The sequence below is a fragment of the Arachis ipaensis genome, chromosome B3 (assembly GCF_059453495.1).
Source record: "Arachis ipaensis isolate K30076 ecotype BB chromosome B3, ASM5945349v1, whole genome shotgun sequence".
Taxonomy (NCBI): domain Eukaryota; kingdom Viridiplantae; phylum Streptophyta; class Magnoliopsida; order Fabales; family Fabaceae; genus Arachis; species Arachis ipaensis.
Window position 1 is genome coordinate 15987501 of NC_142438.1, and position 17553 is coordinate 16005053.

General features: G+C 35.4%; 1 protein-coding gene and 1 non-coding gene across 2 annotated transcripts; both read left to right on the forward strand.

The window, feature by feature from the left end:
• Positions 1-7179: 7179 nt before the first annotated feature.
• TRNAL-UAG (transfer RNA leucine (anticodon UAG)) lies at positions 7180-7259 on the forward strand. The gene has a single exon. It is a non-coding gene; the product is annotated as a tRNA-Leu (tRNA).
• A 3387-nt stretch (positions 7260-10646) lies between these two features.
• LOC107632587 (uncharacterized) lies at positions 10647-11546 on the forward strand. The gene has a single exon (XM_016336251.2). It carries the CDS (start codon positions 10647-10649, stop codon positions 11544-11546), a length of 900 nt encoding a protein of 299 aa, XP_016191737.2.
• The last annotated feature ends 6007 nt before the right edge of the window (positions 11547-17553 follow it).

Here is a 17553-nt window from a genome sequence, read left to right on the forward strand (position 1 = left end):
ATATTTGACTGTAGTTAGTTTATGGTGGGATGAAATTTTATGAGATAAAGACGACTCTTGACACAACGGTAAAGCACAAAGTCCTTGATTTCACATAAAAATATATAATTTTTTTTAAGTCCATAAAAAAAACATGTATTTTATTTATGTATATGTATTTTTTATTTGACTTAATAACTTAACAAGTATATGCATCTAAAAGTTATTTAATTGGCACTTAAAATAGCTTTATATATATATATATATTACCTTATTCTCTCATATATTAATTTAATTGAGTTTAAATATTTAAATATTATTAGTGTATGTATGTTATATATCTTTTAAATGTTATATAAATTTAAGAAAAGCAAAAAAAAATTGCTTTAGATGTAAAAAAAAAACCTAAGAAAAATTTAATAAAGTGTTACTTTAGATATTACAAAAAGATAACTCCAAATAAATTTAGAGAAGTATTACTTTAGGTATAGAAAAAAATAAAAAAAAAATTATACAAGTGTTGCTTTATTAGATATATAAAAAAATAATTTAAAAAAATTTAGACAAGTGTTATTTTATGTATTAAAAAATACAACTTATAAAAAATACTGCAATAAAATCTTTATTAATGTGTTAACGTTGTGTTTAGATTTTTTAAGACAATCTTTACATGAAGTTACTTTTTTAGTAGAAAAGGTAACTTTTTTAAAGGTCGTCACGAAAAGAATTTTCTTTGATGCCAAAAAGCGTTATCTTAGACTAAAAGTAATGGTCGAATAACCAACTCCAAAAGACATTGTGTTTTGTTAGAAAGAATTATCTTTAATAAAAATCATCATTTTTTTCTATTATAGACAACGTTTTTAAAAAGTTACTTGGGCCTGAATTTATTGTATTACCTAACTGCCTTTAACTGACTCAGTAATAACCCGAAGCTTAAGACAACAGCTATACTTAATACTCCTATGAGTTGCATTAAAAATATGCGTGACAGTTAAATTCTAAAGATAAACCCCTAAGGGCTTAATGTGGAATAATGTGAACATAGATTGAATAATATACATGTGCGCTGCTTATTAAACTGTAAAGGAAGTGTTCCTTTATTATATTGTTAGTTCCTCTCTTCTTTCGGCTTCATCATGGACCTTCTGATCAATGTTTTCGATTCATAGTCTAAAAGCTCTTTGAATCGTACTTAATAACGAATCCACTTTTTCTCTTTGAGAATCAAATCTTACCTCAGCATATAGTTGAAAATTTCAGGACTACTTTGTAAACTTATATAGGGGCAAGCAATAATAGTGTGATGTTGGATGCATATTATTTTTCTCAACCTTCTTCTTAATCATTCGTTTTAACATACTCCATATATTTTTTCCATTTTCATTTTGTATTTTCTCCATCCAACAGTGTACGGATAGCTCAATCGCACCAATTGATAATTGCTTTTTAAATTTAAAATAATAAAATCAGAATGTTCAATTTGTATTTTTAAATAATTAAAAAATTATAGCATCCACAACTCGCATAGTCTAGTTTAGTATTTTTATAATCTTTTATAATTAAAAAGAATGAAATCATATCTTCAGTTTCAATTATTCTAAATTTTGAAAAATAATTGCAAAACGCATCTTTTAATTTTGCTTTTTGCAAAACAGTACTTATTATGTTTTGGAAAAACATAAAAAATGATAATATTTTTGTTAATCACCCATTTTGGTCGCATATAATAAAAATTATGGTTGATATATAAATTTTCTAAAAGAAAGTTCTATGCACAAAATATATCTTGTAAGTCATATTTATAAAAATGGTTAGAGATATAAGTATTTATGTGTCTTTTCTTTTCAGTTTAAATTTAAAAAAAAAAATTACAACAAAAATAATACTATAAAAATTTTGATCTCAATACGTTTTTAAAACAAGAATTCAAGTATTCTTAATTAATTATCTAAATAATAGGAAGCTATGGTTACTTTATCAACTAAATATTGATTATGTTTAAGATTTTAGAAGCTAAGTTTTATGAAAATAGAATAAAACTTTATATAAGTTATGAATAATAAACTCATCAATACAATATTAATTAAAATTTTCAAAAACATTAACTAATATATATAAAACCAATAATTATATGAAGGAAAAATATGGGGAGTCAATGGAATATTTGTACAATGCGTACAATGGAGGTTTAGGGAGTATTAGAAATATAACCATTAGTGTTATCTTTTCCCATCAACGTAAACTTCTAGAATGAGTGATATCATGACATGGTATCAGAATTTTAGATCCGAAAGGTCAAGAGTTTGATTTTTGGTGGAGTTGATATACCTCATCACTAACAACAAGGTAAATAATGAGTATGATTAGAATTACCGTTTATGGCAGTGCAAGAATCCCTTTACACTAAAAATGAACACAAACATGATGATCTATCATTGTGTTTGCAAAAGTATGGATTCTACTTAAAAGTTAGAATTGCAAAATCAGCTTTTCTTTTTTTTCTTCCTTTAATTTCCCCCCATCCTTTTTAACCTTTTGCAATTTCTCGTTTGACTTTTACACTTTGGATCATTTGTATTTTTTTGGCATGATTCTCAAGTATATATATACACATATATATTAAATATATTATTATTATAGTAGTAGATAATCATTTTTAACATCCCCACAAAAAAACAAAGTCAAGGAGACACCATTAATAATATCCGAATAGGCCAGGCACTAGGTTAACATAATAATGGTGATGGCTAAACGCATTCGTTGAACTTGCTCTCTCACACAACACAAATTTTACACATGCTACTGTTGGTATTTATGATGTATGGACACTGACACGTACATGGGATACGATACGATATGAAACACGTAGATACACAAATTTTAAGATATTATAAGACACAGAGATATGAAATATATATAAAATATAAAGTATTTTTTAGATAAATTACAATGATATTTTTATATTTTATTAATATTAAATTATAAAATAAATTTTTTAACTATTTTGAATGTCTTCTTTTGACTATATAAAGTATTTAAAATATTTTTTGTTTTAATAAATAATAATATATATTATTTCTAAACTCATTTCAAGAATACATGTTAAGAATAAGACTGGACACACTGACACGTGATGGTATTTAAGTGTGTTCAAGTATGTCTGAAAAAGACTTTTTTATTTTTTTAAGACAGTGTTATGTCCAAAATGTGTTCGACACGTGGATACAGCAACTCAACGAAATATCTGTACTTCATAGATGGATATAAAATTTGAAAAAGAATAAGAAATTTTTAATATGTTATTCTATATAAAAGGAGAGATTTATACACTATAAAAAATTTTAACTACAAATTTTAATTTATACTACATACTATATTTATGTGGGAAGAAAAAAATTTTATTCTATGGAGTGTTTTATATTTTTTGTCCACAAATAATGAATTTTAATAAATTTATTAATGAGAATTATTTTTGTCATTAATACCTAAAAATAATTTGTTATAACTCTATTCTCTCTCTATTTAAAATAAAAAATTGGTATTTCATTTAATTTATTTAAGAATATTATATTTATATATATTAAAAGAAATTATAGAGAAACATACATTGTGGAATTTCTTGTGTGGGGCACTGCTCATAGACGTGTTAGAGTGGGATACGTCTTTCAAAGTATCAATATTGGAGTATCAAAGCAATAATTTAACATCATATAGAAATGAGTGAGTTCACACCATTATAATGTAAGTAAATTCATATATTATGGTGATTGAGATAAACTTTAGGAGGGTCATTCTTATCAATCTCTATATAATTTAAGCATTATATAATTAAAGGCCGAAGGACACCTTATATATATGAAGTATTAGAGCTGACTCCAAAATGATTACAAAAGTAAAATAATACTATTTATTGTTTTTTGAAACAACTGTTAGAGTTAAACATTAAAGCAATTAGATGTTAGATTTAGGTTTAACCCAACTTATACTAGCATGGATGTAAATGAAGCAAAACTTTATCTCAATAAGAAAAGAGTTTTTACTTAGAAGTACCGGGCACCATGTTTCAATAAGGTTAGAACTTAGAATTAGGATTTTCAAATCCAAACCAATCTAAATTAAACCGTTTATTCAATTCAATCTAAATCGAAAACTAATTAAAACCGCACTAATTCGAATTTGATTGGATTCTATTTTTTGTAAATTGCTGGATTGGATCGAATTTTGGATCTACTTTTCATAACCGATCCAATCCAATCCAAATCGCACAATGTGCTATAATATTATTATTTTATTATTATATTTACAATTATACTTATAACATGTTCAATTTATTATATATTTTTATATTATTCAAATATTATTATTATTTAATAAATATTTTATGTTCAAAATATTATTTATTTATTTATTTATTTTAACTAACCTATAATTTTAATTCTATTATTATGTTATACTGGCTTTTTAAGATATTGTTAAGACTTGTTATATTATTGTTGATTATTTAAAATTTGATGTAGAGATTTGTTATATGTATTTAATGTTTTTAATTTACAAAACCGCAAATTCAATCAAATACAAACTGCTTGAAATTGGATCGAATCGGATCGGATCGGATTTTTTTAAGTCATCCAATCTAAACCATACCGTAAGTAAAATTAGTTTTCGAATCGGATGAATTTTTTACTCAAAACCGATCCAAACCGCACCGCGAACATCCCTACTTAAAAGTACCGTGCTCCAAGTTTCAATAAGGTTAGAACTTAGAAGTTCTATGGAGTGAAAGGGGACACATATAAATTTAAAAATATAAATTTTAGAAATACTTAAAAAAATGGCAAATGTAATATTAAAAGACCTCAAGAAAAGTTTCTATAGTTTGCCGGTTTTTAAATAAATTTGAAAATAGCAAATAAATTAAACTAAATGTATTTTTTAGCCAAGGTGAGACATGTTATGAATGGAGTGGTATAATTTATACAAAAATCTAGGTGATTAAGAATTTTCTTTTTTACCAATATATTGTTAACAATCACGTTTTAATTTTCATCATTCACAAACATATTTGATTAGTTTGTTTATTTGTTTTAACTTATATTAATAATTATATATTGACTGCAAAAATGTTATTAGCTTTGTAACATGAATTATTTTATTATCTTTAAATATTTGCCCCTAATTTTTAAATCTTATCAGTTTTTAACTCGTGCGATACACGGGTAAGTTGGTAATATTCCATCATAAGTATTTGTTTCAAAAAGATAATATTGTTTTTCAAAAAATAAAGAAAGTATATATAGCCGTGTTATGAATATTTGAGCGGTAACATCATAAAATGCTTATAATAGCACGTTTTATAAACTAGGGTAGCATTCAGTGTAATTATCGGAGAAAAAACAAAAAATTAAAAACAATATACACGTGATATAACTTGACAATTCAGAACCGGTCAGAAGCAGAGTTTTACTTACAATGGTGTTGGTAAGAAGTCGTCTCAACATTTATGAATATTTCTAGTTTCGTGTCCTATGTATGTTCATAACTTCATATAATCATATTTTCTATTCATCTCCGAATTGTTCATGGAAAGTGGAAACATCAAACACATATCACTGCCTATTTTAATTCTAACACCTAAGTTAGCACACACTGCAAAATTCTATTTTTAGAATTCGATTAATATCATTTTAATAATTATTATATGATTTTTTACATTTAAAAACATTATAATTTATAAAATAATTTTAATTAAAAAGTGTCAATGTTCTATGCTATCTGTTTTGCCACTTCAACAAATTTGGCCTACTTTCTGTGTAATCTTCAAATCTTATAATTAATATACAATAATTTACTAAATAATAAAACTAATCATTTTAAGGTATGGCATCAATATAATAATAGCATGTATATTATATTCAACCAAAAATAAAACAAACTCTAAAGTTAAGTATTCAATGAATGGAAAAACCCCAATATATTAGGCAATAAGCATAAATAATTCTTTTTTGGTAGTCAATAGATTGCTGCTGCATGCATAAGATAGAATTCGAACATCTAACACTTACTTAAGCGTTCTAATAAGCTAACCATTATATCAACCAACTTGGTTAGCATAAATAATTATTATTGTTGTTATGTGTCCAAATTCATCCCAAGTTGTAACTATGAACTTTTTTTTTATGGTCAACGTCCATTGGGAGGAACAAAAGGACACTTAGAATAGAAGAAAAGGCCAAAGCCCAAGTCCAAAGCTTTGGTCAATAGTGTGGGCCATTCAAAAATGTTGACATGATATGTGAAGATTCGATGCTAACTTTTAAGAATCTTGTTTATTGTCTCGGCATTTAACATTGATAAATTAAAGATAAATATTCAAAATTAAATATTTTGAAGAAAATAGATAAAAGTAAATACTAGAATTAAAACAAAATAACATGAATTTTATTTACAGGTAAGAAAAATAATTCTCCCTTTAATTTTCCTGATACCATTGTTATTTACTATACATTTGGTCATAGGATATTAAGTCTGAGTCTTAATTATCGTGGTAGAAAATTGTGTCTATCATTTTTCTTTCTTTTATTTTTCGTCTGGTTTTTGTTTTCTTTTCATGCTTTTGGTCTCATTTTATTGCCTTAACATGTTTTTTATTCGAAGTCTGAATTTTATTGAGCCTGAACAGTTTTTTAGCTCTGTGGGGCCGAATAAGATGAGGTTGCGAAGAAGAAAAAAAGCGATGGGTTTTGTGGTATGGGCTGTATGTCAATCCTAATGGATAAAGACATAAATAATTGAGTATAATTCTTGGGCCTAAAGCCTTCATATTTCAAGTAAAGAACTTTTGACCCTAAAGAATCTGTTATTTTCATTCCAAAAACAAAAATCTGAGATCTTATGATATTGACAAAAAAAGTATTTGTTTCTTGCTAAACAAAATAAACTTTGGCAACTAACAGAGTTGGTCTAATGGTTAACTTATTAGTTCGCTTAAGTAAATGCCGTATGGGAGGGGGTTTTAATTTCGTCTTGTGCATTAAACAATCTATGATGCAAACCCTTAAACAAAGCTCAAATAAGTAATGAATTAGTTTTTGACCGATTAGGGGCTATTGCAGGAAACAAAAAAATAAAAAGAATTAGTTTAGGCTACTACTCAGTAAATAATTTTATATAAAATATAGAAAACTCATGTTTGTACAGGACAGTTTGGCCGAGTGGTCTAAGGCGCCAGATTTAGGCTCTGGTCCGAAAGGGCGTGGGTTCAAATCCCACAGCTGTCATTTTTCATCATCACCGGTTTTTTCTTTTTCTTTTTTTTTTTTAATTTACATATTAGTTTATATAATATGTTACTAAATATATGTCCACACTTTCTAAAGCACGAGAACACAGTGTGACAAGATCCGCACTCCATGTGCTCTCTTACTACAAAATTATAAAACATTTATATTATTCTTATTGCTCGCATTAATCATATATAATCATTTCTACTAACAAATATTTATATATACATAACTTTCCATATTCAGTTAATAAAAATTGAACTCTAGAATTTGATGGTTATAGAAATTCTGATAATATATTATAAAATTATTTATCTTAAAAATATAAATTAATAAATAAAAATATATAAATAATTATATATTTCTAATAAATCTCGTACATATATTTAGAAAAAATAAATATTTAGCTAATATGTATAATAAGAGCACATATTAAAATTATCGATTAAAGTTTTTTTTTTAATCAACAAGTACAAAGTTTAAGTTTTTCATCTATTTATTATACATTTACTCAAATAAAGAATTAAATTTTTTTTGCTACTTCAGTAGATCCAAATAAGAATCATGCTACTACGCTCACTAATAAAACTGTTATACTATCAAATAAGACATATAATATATAATTCATATCAGCCTAGCTATGACGAATTACACTAGCTCACTTCCTAAACTCTTGCATAGTTGCATGTATCAAAGTACTTACTATATATATGAGTTAATAATAGTGACACGGCGGAACACGGCGCAGGGAAGGAATAGGCTTTCAACTGGATGGGAAAAGGATCCACGGGTTTGGAATCGAGAGGAGTTCCTGCGATTAGAGCGGGATTCGTTCAGCATCTTTGTGGACAGGCTACCATGTGACATTTCGAAACGGGAGTTATTTGATCGGTTTTCCTGGACGGGGAGGATTAACGATATATATCTTTCAAGGAAGATGAGGAATGGAGTTGTTTACCTCTTTGCGTTCATACGGTATACCACGAAAGGAGGAGCTCTGAAAGCAATTGCGGAGATGAACCATTTGAAACTAAGGGGGTCGGAGATTTTTGTGGGTGAGGCCAAATACAGGAAAGATGACTGTAAGGGGCGGGATGCTACAGTGGCGGGGGTGGCTGCTAGAAGAGTTCAGCCTAAGCCACAGGAGATCAATGCTGAAATAGAGGGTGCGAACAGTGGAATTACAGCCATCTACGACCAGGGGCCATGGGATTGGTCAGACGTCCTTGGCCAACTCCTCCGATGCAATTGTAGAGGGACCGAAGGTGGTGGAGATGAAGGGAGTGGAGGTAGATGCAGCCCAGGATAATTTGGTATGGCTGAATAGGAGTATTGTTGGAAGTGCCATGGGAGAAATTGACTTTAGCTCATTGAACGACGCTGTCCGGGAGGTTTGGCCGCATGTTGTTCGAATCTGTGATATGGGGAGGTATAAGGCTTTGCTGACTTTTGATAGTGTCCACAGTGCGGAGGAAGCGCTGGAATGCTCTGGGGCTGGAATCCAAGGGATTTTAATTTCCATCATGTATGCCGTTGGCATGAACAGATACGGTGCGACAGGAGAAGGGTGTGGCTGAAGTGTTATGGTGTTCCACTGCATGCTTGGATGGCATCTACATTCTGTGCAATTGGTGCTCAGTGGGGGGAAGTAATTGAGGTTGATGATGGTACGCGCTCAGCAACATCGTTCTGGGCTGGAAGTGTGCTGATTGATACATGGAGATTTGATCCTGTCTCTGAAAAGCTCCGACTAACTGTAGGGTCGTGTGTGTTTGATGTGTTTGTTACGGAGACAGGAACGAATGGGCGTGATTCTTTGGGGGGCATCGCGCATGGTGATGCGGAACGATATGCTGAGAATGGTGTCAATTCGACGGCCAGTCGTCATTCTCCTAGCAAGCTGGGGGGCTGGGACATGGCGGCTGAGTTGGTATCCTTGCCGCGTAGGGTGGAGGAGGTACAGGAGGATAGTCCAGGAATTCAGCCAGAGATTTTGGATGAATGGGGTAATAATTTTTTGAATTTGAAATCTGTAACGGCAAGGGGTGCGAAAATTCCTCCTAGAATGGAAGTGGTTGATCTTATTCAGGATACGGTAGTACATGATATGGTGCTGAACGTGGGTGGTGTCACAAGTGAGGGGAAGGATGGGGCGCATGATACTGGGTCGGGTAGGAAGGATACGTTGGGTGGGGCCCAGATGGGGTTACATAAAGCAGCTGAAGCTAGTATGGGCTCATTTACCCAAGGCCCAACTGTGGAAACATTAGGTGGGGAGGGATTGGATCTCACTGCTGGGCCTCAAGTGGATCAGATTCATGGAAAGGGGAATGGAGGCCTGCGGTCGGGTCGGGTTGTAGGGAGCAAGGCGTTGCGACGCTGCTGTGGTGCAAGCGATGGGGATATTGGCCGAAAAGGTGACTTCGAGGGGGAAAGTGGTAGGGAGCACTGTGCGTCTCCTCGAGTCTTATCGCGGGAGCCGAACCAGGGCGATACGGCGAGCAAGCAAGTGGTGGCCGCGGGTCTGGACGCGTTGGGGGCTCTGGTGGAGGGGTCCTCGCCGCCAATGCGGGCTCGGCCTGGTGAAGGTGAGGCAGGGGTGGGACCGCTGGCTCTGCTACCTAGCTCTTTGGGAAGAAAGTCTCGTAAGGTAGGGATGGGATTCGAACAGGTTGAAGCGCGGGCAGCGAATGGGGAGGATGGACCTGGGGGTGCTCGGGTCAGGAGATCGTTGGCTATGGATGATGGGATGGTGGTGCTGCTTTTGAGGAGTGGCATGGAACCGGCGGTGGCGAGTGGTGACCCGGACGATGGACGCCAAAAGGCTGGGGCGTGTGGTCAGTGGGTAGGAGATGGGACCTTCGTGGGAAACCCAAGGGTGGAAATAACGTTGAATGGGGGTGGATTAGGAAAGCGATGGGGTGGGCCAGAGGGAGAGGATTGTGGGGAGGTTCACGGTCCAGGAGGCTCCACGGGGGTTGTAGGCCCTAAATCGGACGATGCAGGGGAACAAACAGTGGATTTGAGGGATGACTCATATGAGGGTGGGGGCGAAGATGTGCCGGAAACGCCTGGGGATAATATGAGAGAAGCTGAAATGCAGGAGAACCGGGAAGCATGGAAGCTTGCTGTGGAATCTGGAGTTGTACGGTATGATGAGGAGGACGATATCATGGCAATACTCCAGGCACAGAACGAGGCAATTGCGGAGAAGAAAAGACTGGCTAAGCAAAAGGAGAAGGCACGGCGGAGTAGACCAAAAAATCAGAAAAAGGTGTCAGTAAGTGTTTTAAAATGATTTTTAGTTCCTGGAATATTAGGGGGTTGGCGGGAGTTGGTAAACTGAGCATGCTAAAGAACTTTCGGAGGAAATTTAAGATAAATATGCTAGGATTGATAGAGACAAAAAAAGAAGCTGTGACAGCCTATGATATAGTGCAATTGTGGAGTGCTGGTGCTGTTAAATGGGAGGATGTGGGGTCGATTGGTGCTTCTGGAGGACTGTTATTGATGTGGGATGAAACGGTATTTAAGATGAATCATTGTTATAAAGGAAGTCGGTGGTTGTGTGTGGAGGGTGTCTTACTTAGAAATAACTTTTCCTGTGCTTTCTGCCTGGTTTATGGCCCACATGATAGGCGAGGCAAGCTTGCTACATGGGAAGAGTTGAGCTTTCTTTATGGATTGTGTCAAGTCCTGTTTTGCTATCTGGGAGATTTCAATGAGATAACTCAGCTAGAGGATAGGAAGGGAACTGATTCCTTGCCGGTGTCTGCTACGGAGTTTAAATCCTGGATCCAGGATATGGAGTTAGTGGACTTGGCGCTCACTGATCGATTGTTTACCTGGTTTAGAGGGCAGTCTTGCAGTCGTATTGATAGGGTTTTAGTGAGTTTGGAGTGGTTGGAAGTGTTTCCTGAAACCCGGTTGCGAGGTGGCCCGAGAGGGTTATCTGACCATTGTCCGTTGATCATGGAGGTCTCACAGTTGAGAGGTGGGCCAAGACCGTTTCGGAGCTTAGATTCTTGGTTTACGCACGATGGGTTTCTCCGGTTGGTAAAAGAGGAATGGAGGACGTTAGGTGACAGGCAGTTCATGGACAAGTTAAAGGCTTTGACGAATCCACTGAGTAGATGGCATAAAAAGAATTTTGGGGACATGGATAAAAGGATTAGGCAGTTTGAGGATGAATTAAAGAAAGTGGATGATTTGACAGGCTCTGGAGTGACTGATGGGACAATGGAAGCTAGGAGGAAGGCTCTTGTGAGTTGCTGTAAGAAATAGTACATCCGCCAGGAACTACATTGGAAGCAGATGTCAAGGTCTCGTCATGTAAAGGAGATGGATAAAAATACATGCTACTTCCACACTATAGCCTCAATGCGTTGAAGGTCTAATAGGATTGATGCCTTAATGGTTAATGGGAGACTGGTACGGAATCAAGCAAGGATTAAGATTGCTATCCGAGATTTCTATAAGGACTTGTACCATCAGGAGCACTCGCCGAATATTGGGTTTAGGGATGGGCTAGTAAAGCAAATTCTCGAGGAAGATGCAACGGAGTTAGAGATGATGCCAACATCTACAGAGATTAAGGAGGCAGTTTGGGATTGTGGGTCAACCAAGGCACCAGGCAGCGATGGATATAATATGAACTTTATAAAGAAGTGCTGGGGAGAATTGGGCAGAGAATTCACTGGAGCGGTGACAGGGTTCTTCCAGTCTGGTAAACTACCTAGTGAGTCGAATGTCACTTGGGTGGCGCTGGCGCCGAAATTTGCTGGTGCAAAAGAGATAAAGGATCTGAGGCCAATTAGCATGGTGGGTTGTGTCTATAAGGTCATATCAAAGATTCTGGTCCGGAGAATGCGAAAGGTAATGCCAGGTCTGGTTGGTGAGACACAGAGCGCATTCGTGAAGGGCAGGAAAATACATGATGGAGCTTTAATTGCCTGTGAAACTGTACACTGGTTGAAGTCACGGAAAAGGAGCTCCGTGATAATCAAGCTGGACTTCCAAAAGGCTTATGATAGAGTCAAGTGGACCTTTGTGGATATTGTTTTACAGAAGATGGGGTTTGGTCAGAGATGGAGAGCATGGATCAGGGAATGTGTGTGCTCTGCCTCTATGTCGGTGCTAATCAATGGATCACCTTCGAAGCCATTTAAGATGGAAAGGGGGTTGAGACAAGGAGACCCGCTGTCTCCTTTCCTGTTTGTTTTAGTTGTGGATGTTCTGCATAGGATGATTGGAGAGGCGGTAAGGAATGGACGCATCTCTCCGTTGTTGGTTGGGAGGGATAACATTGAGTTGTCTCACTTACAGTTTGCTGATGATACTATTCTCTTCTGCCCGCCTGAAGAGGCAACCATCAGGAATTATCAGCGACTTTTGCGGTGTTTTGAACTGATGTCTGGCCTGAGCATAAATTTTGAGAAGTCCAGCATTATTCCGGTGAACTGTGATAGGGTGTGGGTACAAAGGATGTGTATGTTATTGGGGTGTACGGAGGCGTCTCTGCCGATCAGATATCTGGGTATCCCCCTGGGTGCAAGTCCGAGAAGGGTGAAGACATGGAAACCGGTGATTGACAAGGTGGAGGAGAAGCTAAGTTTGTGGAAAGCAAAGATTCTGAACAAAGCAGGTAAGCTGGTCCTAATTAAATCGGTGCTTAGCAGCCTGCCTATTTACTACCTCAGCTTGTACAAGATGCCAAAGTCAGTGGCAGAGAAGTTAATTTCCCTACAACGACAATTCTTGTGGAGCTCAGATGGGGGGAAGCATGGATTGCCTCTTGTAAAATGGGAAGTAATTATGGCTCCGAAGAAGGAAGGCGGCCTTGGGGTTGGAGATGCCGTTATATGGAATACAGCATTGCTGTTCAAGTGGTGGTGGAGATTCTCAAGAGAAGATTGCCCCTTATGGAAGAAAGTGGTTTGCTCCTGCACCGATATGGATCCTGCGGTGATGATTCAAGACCAGCCTGTACCCACTCGAGGAGGTCCTTGGAAGGATATCTGTCAGCTGCAAGTCTGCGAGCCGCGCTTGAGAGAAAAGATGATAAGCGGATTGTCTATGGAGCTTGGGAATGGTAGAACGATCCGATTCTGGGAGGATAGCTGGCTGCCTAATGGGGCATTGAAAGATAAGTTTCCTAGGCTTTTCTCGGTTTCAACCCTTCAAGGCGCTGTCGTAGGGGACTGTGGGTTTTGGGATGGATTAGAATGGATCTGGAGCTTCCAATGGAGGCGGGAGCTGTTTCAGTGGGAGCTGGATCTGGTAAGACAACTTCATGAGACCTTGCAGCCAGCCAAGCCTACAAATGAAAGAGAGGATACTATGATTTGGAAATTTGATAAAACAGGTGTTTATTCAACAAACTCCTTTGTACAGACGATGCAGGCGGAAGTTCTTCCGGATGAAATCACTAGCTATAGCTTCACGCGCGCCATATGGAAAGGATTCGTCCCTCCAAGGATTGAGCTCTTGTCCTGGTTTGTGTTGGTTGGAAGGGTGAATACCAAGGATCGTCTGTGTAGATTACGTGTACTTGCCCAGAATGACATGCTTTGTGTACTATGTTCTAAGGCGGAGGAAACTGTATTCCATTTGTTTCTTGGGTGTGATATCACGTGGCAGGTGTGGTGTGCCTGGCTGCATGCGTTTGGTAGGAGTTGGTGCTCACCCGGTACTCTCAAGGACCACTTCGAAAGCTAGACGAACATGGCAGTATGGAAGGTCGAGCGAAAGAGGTGGTTCATTGGGTTCTTTGCTGTTGTTTGGACAATCTGAATAGAAAGAAATGGCAGGCTGTTTCGAAATAAAGCATCCAGTTTGCGGAAAATTATAAACAAGTCTTTTGCTTCTGCTGAGGAATGGATTGGAGGTGAACCCTTTGGTTGTTGAAACCATGTCAAAGTTAACTAGGAGGTGGTTTGTTTATAAGTTACCTAGGAGTTGATTGTTTTCATAATTTCATGAACTTGTAGCTCCTTGTATTGCTCCACCCTATTGTGTTGAGCTCCCTTTAATTCAAAAAAAAAAAAAAAAATAGTGATTACAATATATGCGTGTTGCTTAGCTCATATTTACGTGATGCGATTATTAATAAATAGGAATGATGTATTATTAGATCATGATATGAAACGCGTACAAAACAAACAAAATGTCCAGTAATTTTCAACAAAAAGTGAAAATGGATATGCTTGCTTTTGAATTCTCTTTTTAGAACTTTTTTTTAATATTTTTAAGTGTTTAGATTAACTTTTTTACATATATGAAAAATGAAATTTCTTTTTATTTTTTACGTCAAGAATTTTTAATAATTAAATGTGTTTTAATTTTTAAACTTATCTAAAGAGGAATCTAATAAAATAAGTACTTCTTTAATTATAACTAATCCAAAGGTATAGATATAATGCTCTCTACTACTTTTTTGTTCATGCACCAATGTATATTGCTTACCAATTAGTCTCTGTCTCATATCATATCGAATGATATATTATATATATTGTTTTGTTTTTCTCCTCCTTTCCTTGTCTGAAATTATTTAGCTTTACACTGTTGTTGACAATAGCTCTGATTTTCCACTTGCACGTTTGTTGTTAGGATAAGAAGAAAAAGGAAGTTGTTTATTTATTGGGTTTGTAACGCTTTTTGTAGTTGATTGCTTTGCGGATTTAATGGCTTTCATCACTTCCGGCCATTGGTATGTTATTTTTGTTATGCATCACGTGCGTTTTAATTTACATGTAACTGGATTTATTGGTATCTAAGTTTACAAATAAAGAACATGCATTTTGATGAATCCAAGTGCATATAATCCTATAGGTAGTGTTTGATGGAGAGACAGAGACGAAAAAATTAAGACTGAGAAACAAAGACTAAGAGATATTCTGTTTGGTGTAAAGTGGGAGACAGAAATTGAAACAAGAATAAAATTCTAATTTAATTTGTACAAAAGGGTAAAATTGAAATTAATTAATTAAAATGAATGTATTTTAGGTATAAAATGTTATTAAAGTTTCAGTCTTCATCTCTAAAAATTTTAGTCCCCTGTGTCCCCACGTTTTAGAGGTACTGAAATATTGAAATTTTGGAAATAGAGACAAAAGTTTTAGTATCAATCTCTGAACTAACTGAGTTTCAATCTTTCAGTCTCTGTCTCAATACCTCAAAACAAACCCCACCATAGTCTACATATGCTGTTATATGCTTCTAAATTCAGCTTTATTCTAGGGATTTTATAAGAATTTGGAGTCTTCCATTTCAATAGAAATTTTACGATTTTCTACTTCTATAATCATCGGTAATTGTACGAATAAAGCTAATCTCGTTTAAGTCATATGGCTATTTGAATTTTTATTTTCTATTTTTTAATAAAAAAGACAACAAAATCAATTTAAATTATTTCATGTTGAAGTTAATTGATTGATCAAAACAATCTATAAAGACTTCTTTCACAACAAACACAAAAGAAAGACTCCTATTTACATGTATCTTTATTCATTAATTTAGAGTGTATTTAATATACAACAACATTGAATTGATTGGATCTTATAATCAAATTCTTTATTTAAAATTAAAAAATAGCAATTCAATTGAATTTACATTTGTTCCCTAGAAGTTGGGAAGCCCCAGCCTCTTTCTTACTTAGTGAGGATACCATCTTGTATGTGCGCCTCTAATCAGCATGCTTTTCACCATGCTTTTTTTGGTGGATATCGAAGGTCAGAGATCCCAAAGAAAAAAAAAAAAAAAAACAGGGAGTAACAAACTAAGCAATCCCTCTCAACTTGAGAGTTTCCATAGCATCAAGGGTCACGACATGGTGTAAATAAGGAATTGAAATATCAAAAATGTGAAGACTATAGAAAAGATCTTGACCTTTCCTAGCTAATAAATCAACCACACAATTAGCTTCTCGTAAGGTGTGGTGCCAACTTAAATTTTGGATTCGGCCCGCATGAATTCTGACATTTTCAATAAGAGAGTAGCAGGGTGGGAGGAAGCGCAACCATTTTCGATCAAGCTAATTATCATTAGAGAATCCGATTCAACAAGAAGATTTTGAAACGCATTTGCAACAACAATTTGAGGTCCTTGAATAATCTCTCAAATATCAGCATGAGTTATGGAGCAACTTCCAATATTATAGGAGAAAGTTTTAATGAACCTATCAAAATAGTCTCGAAAGATTCCTCCACAAGCTGCATAATTATTATTACCATAGAACAATCCATCAATATTCATCTTAATGTAACTATCTTGAGGAGGCATCCACTTAATAAGGGAGTCCGAATATGAGTTAGTCTTTAAGTGAGGAATACGGTAACTTTTTCATCAAAGACCATCTTATTGCAAAAGTGACAGAGACAAGAAGTAGTAACACCAAATAAACAAGACCATTGATCTTCGGTAGATAGATTGCTAATAAACCAATCCCTGCGGTTGTAGGTGAAGAAATTATTATTCTTGACAGGAGGTATCAATGCTTGCCAAATCACAGTTGCAAAGGGACAATCCCTTAGAATATGGAGAGTAGTCTCTTTATTCCCGCCGCATTTTTGGCACGTTGCTGATGGGCTCATATGTCTTCTAAGCCTCTCTGCATTTGAAAGGATGACATTCTGACTTGCTAGCCACATAAAGGATCTAATCCTCTCCGGGACCTTCCAATTCCAAACCAATTTAAACAAACAATCAGGAACAACAGGAGCTTCTTCCAAAGAATTGTAAGTAGTCTTCAAGGTGAAACTGCCATCCGATGAAAGATCCCAAGCAATCCTATCCAAGTTCTTCCAAGGAGACGGCGGAGAGATGCACAAAATCTGATCAACTAAATCAACCAGCAGCGAGCTCGTTGGACTACCTACATCCCAACCACCTGAAATAGATAAGAAATCATTTAGAGATAAATTCAAATCAGTAGAGTTTAGAGGTTGGATAGCATGCTTTTTCAGCTCTCCAACTTTGAGGACTCAGTTATTCTCCCAAAATTTGATCTTTTTAGCACGGACCCCTCTCCAAAGGTTGGACTCATCTCTTTTCCTTCTTGCGTCTGGTACAATGTCATTTCCACATTTGTACTTGGCTCTCAGAACTCTAGCCCATAAATTGTCCATTTTCTCCCCTAACCTCAACCGATTTTCATCATGAAAGCTCTATTGAGAGAGCTAGCATGACGAATGCCTAAGCCACCAGCAACCTTCAGTCTCGCCACCTTCTTCCAACTTAGGAGATGCACTTTCTTAGACTGCTCTGAGGTACCTCGCAAAAAATTCCTGCATTT

What these genes read in the sequence shown, in the direction of transcription:
- LOC107632587 (XM_016336251.2), top strand. Translation starts at nt 10,647, where the DNA reads ATGCTAGGATTGATAGAGACAAAAAAAGAAGCTGTGACAGCCTATGAT.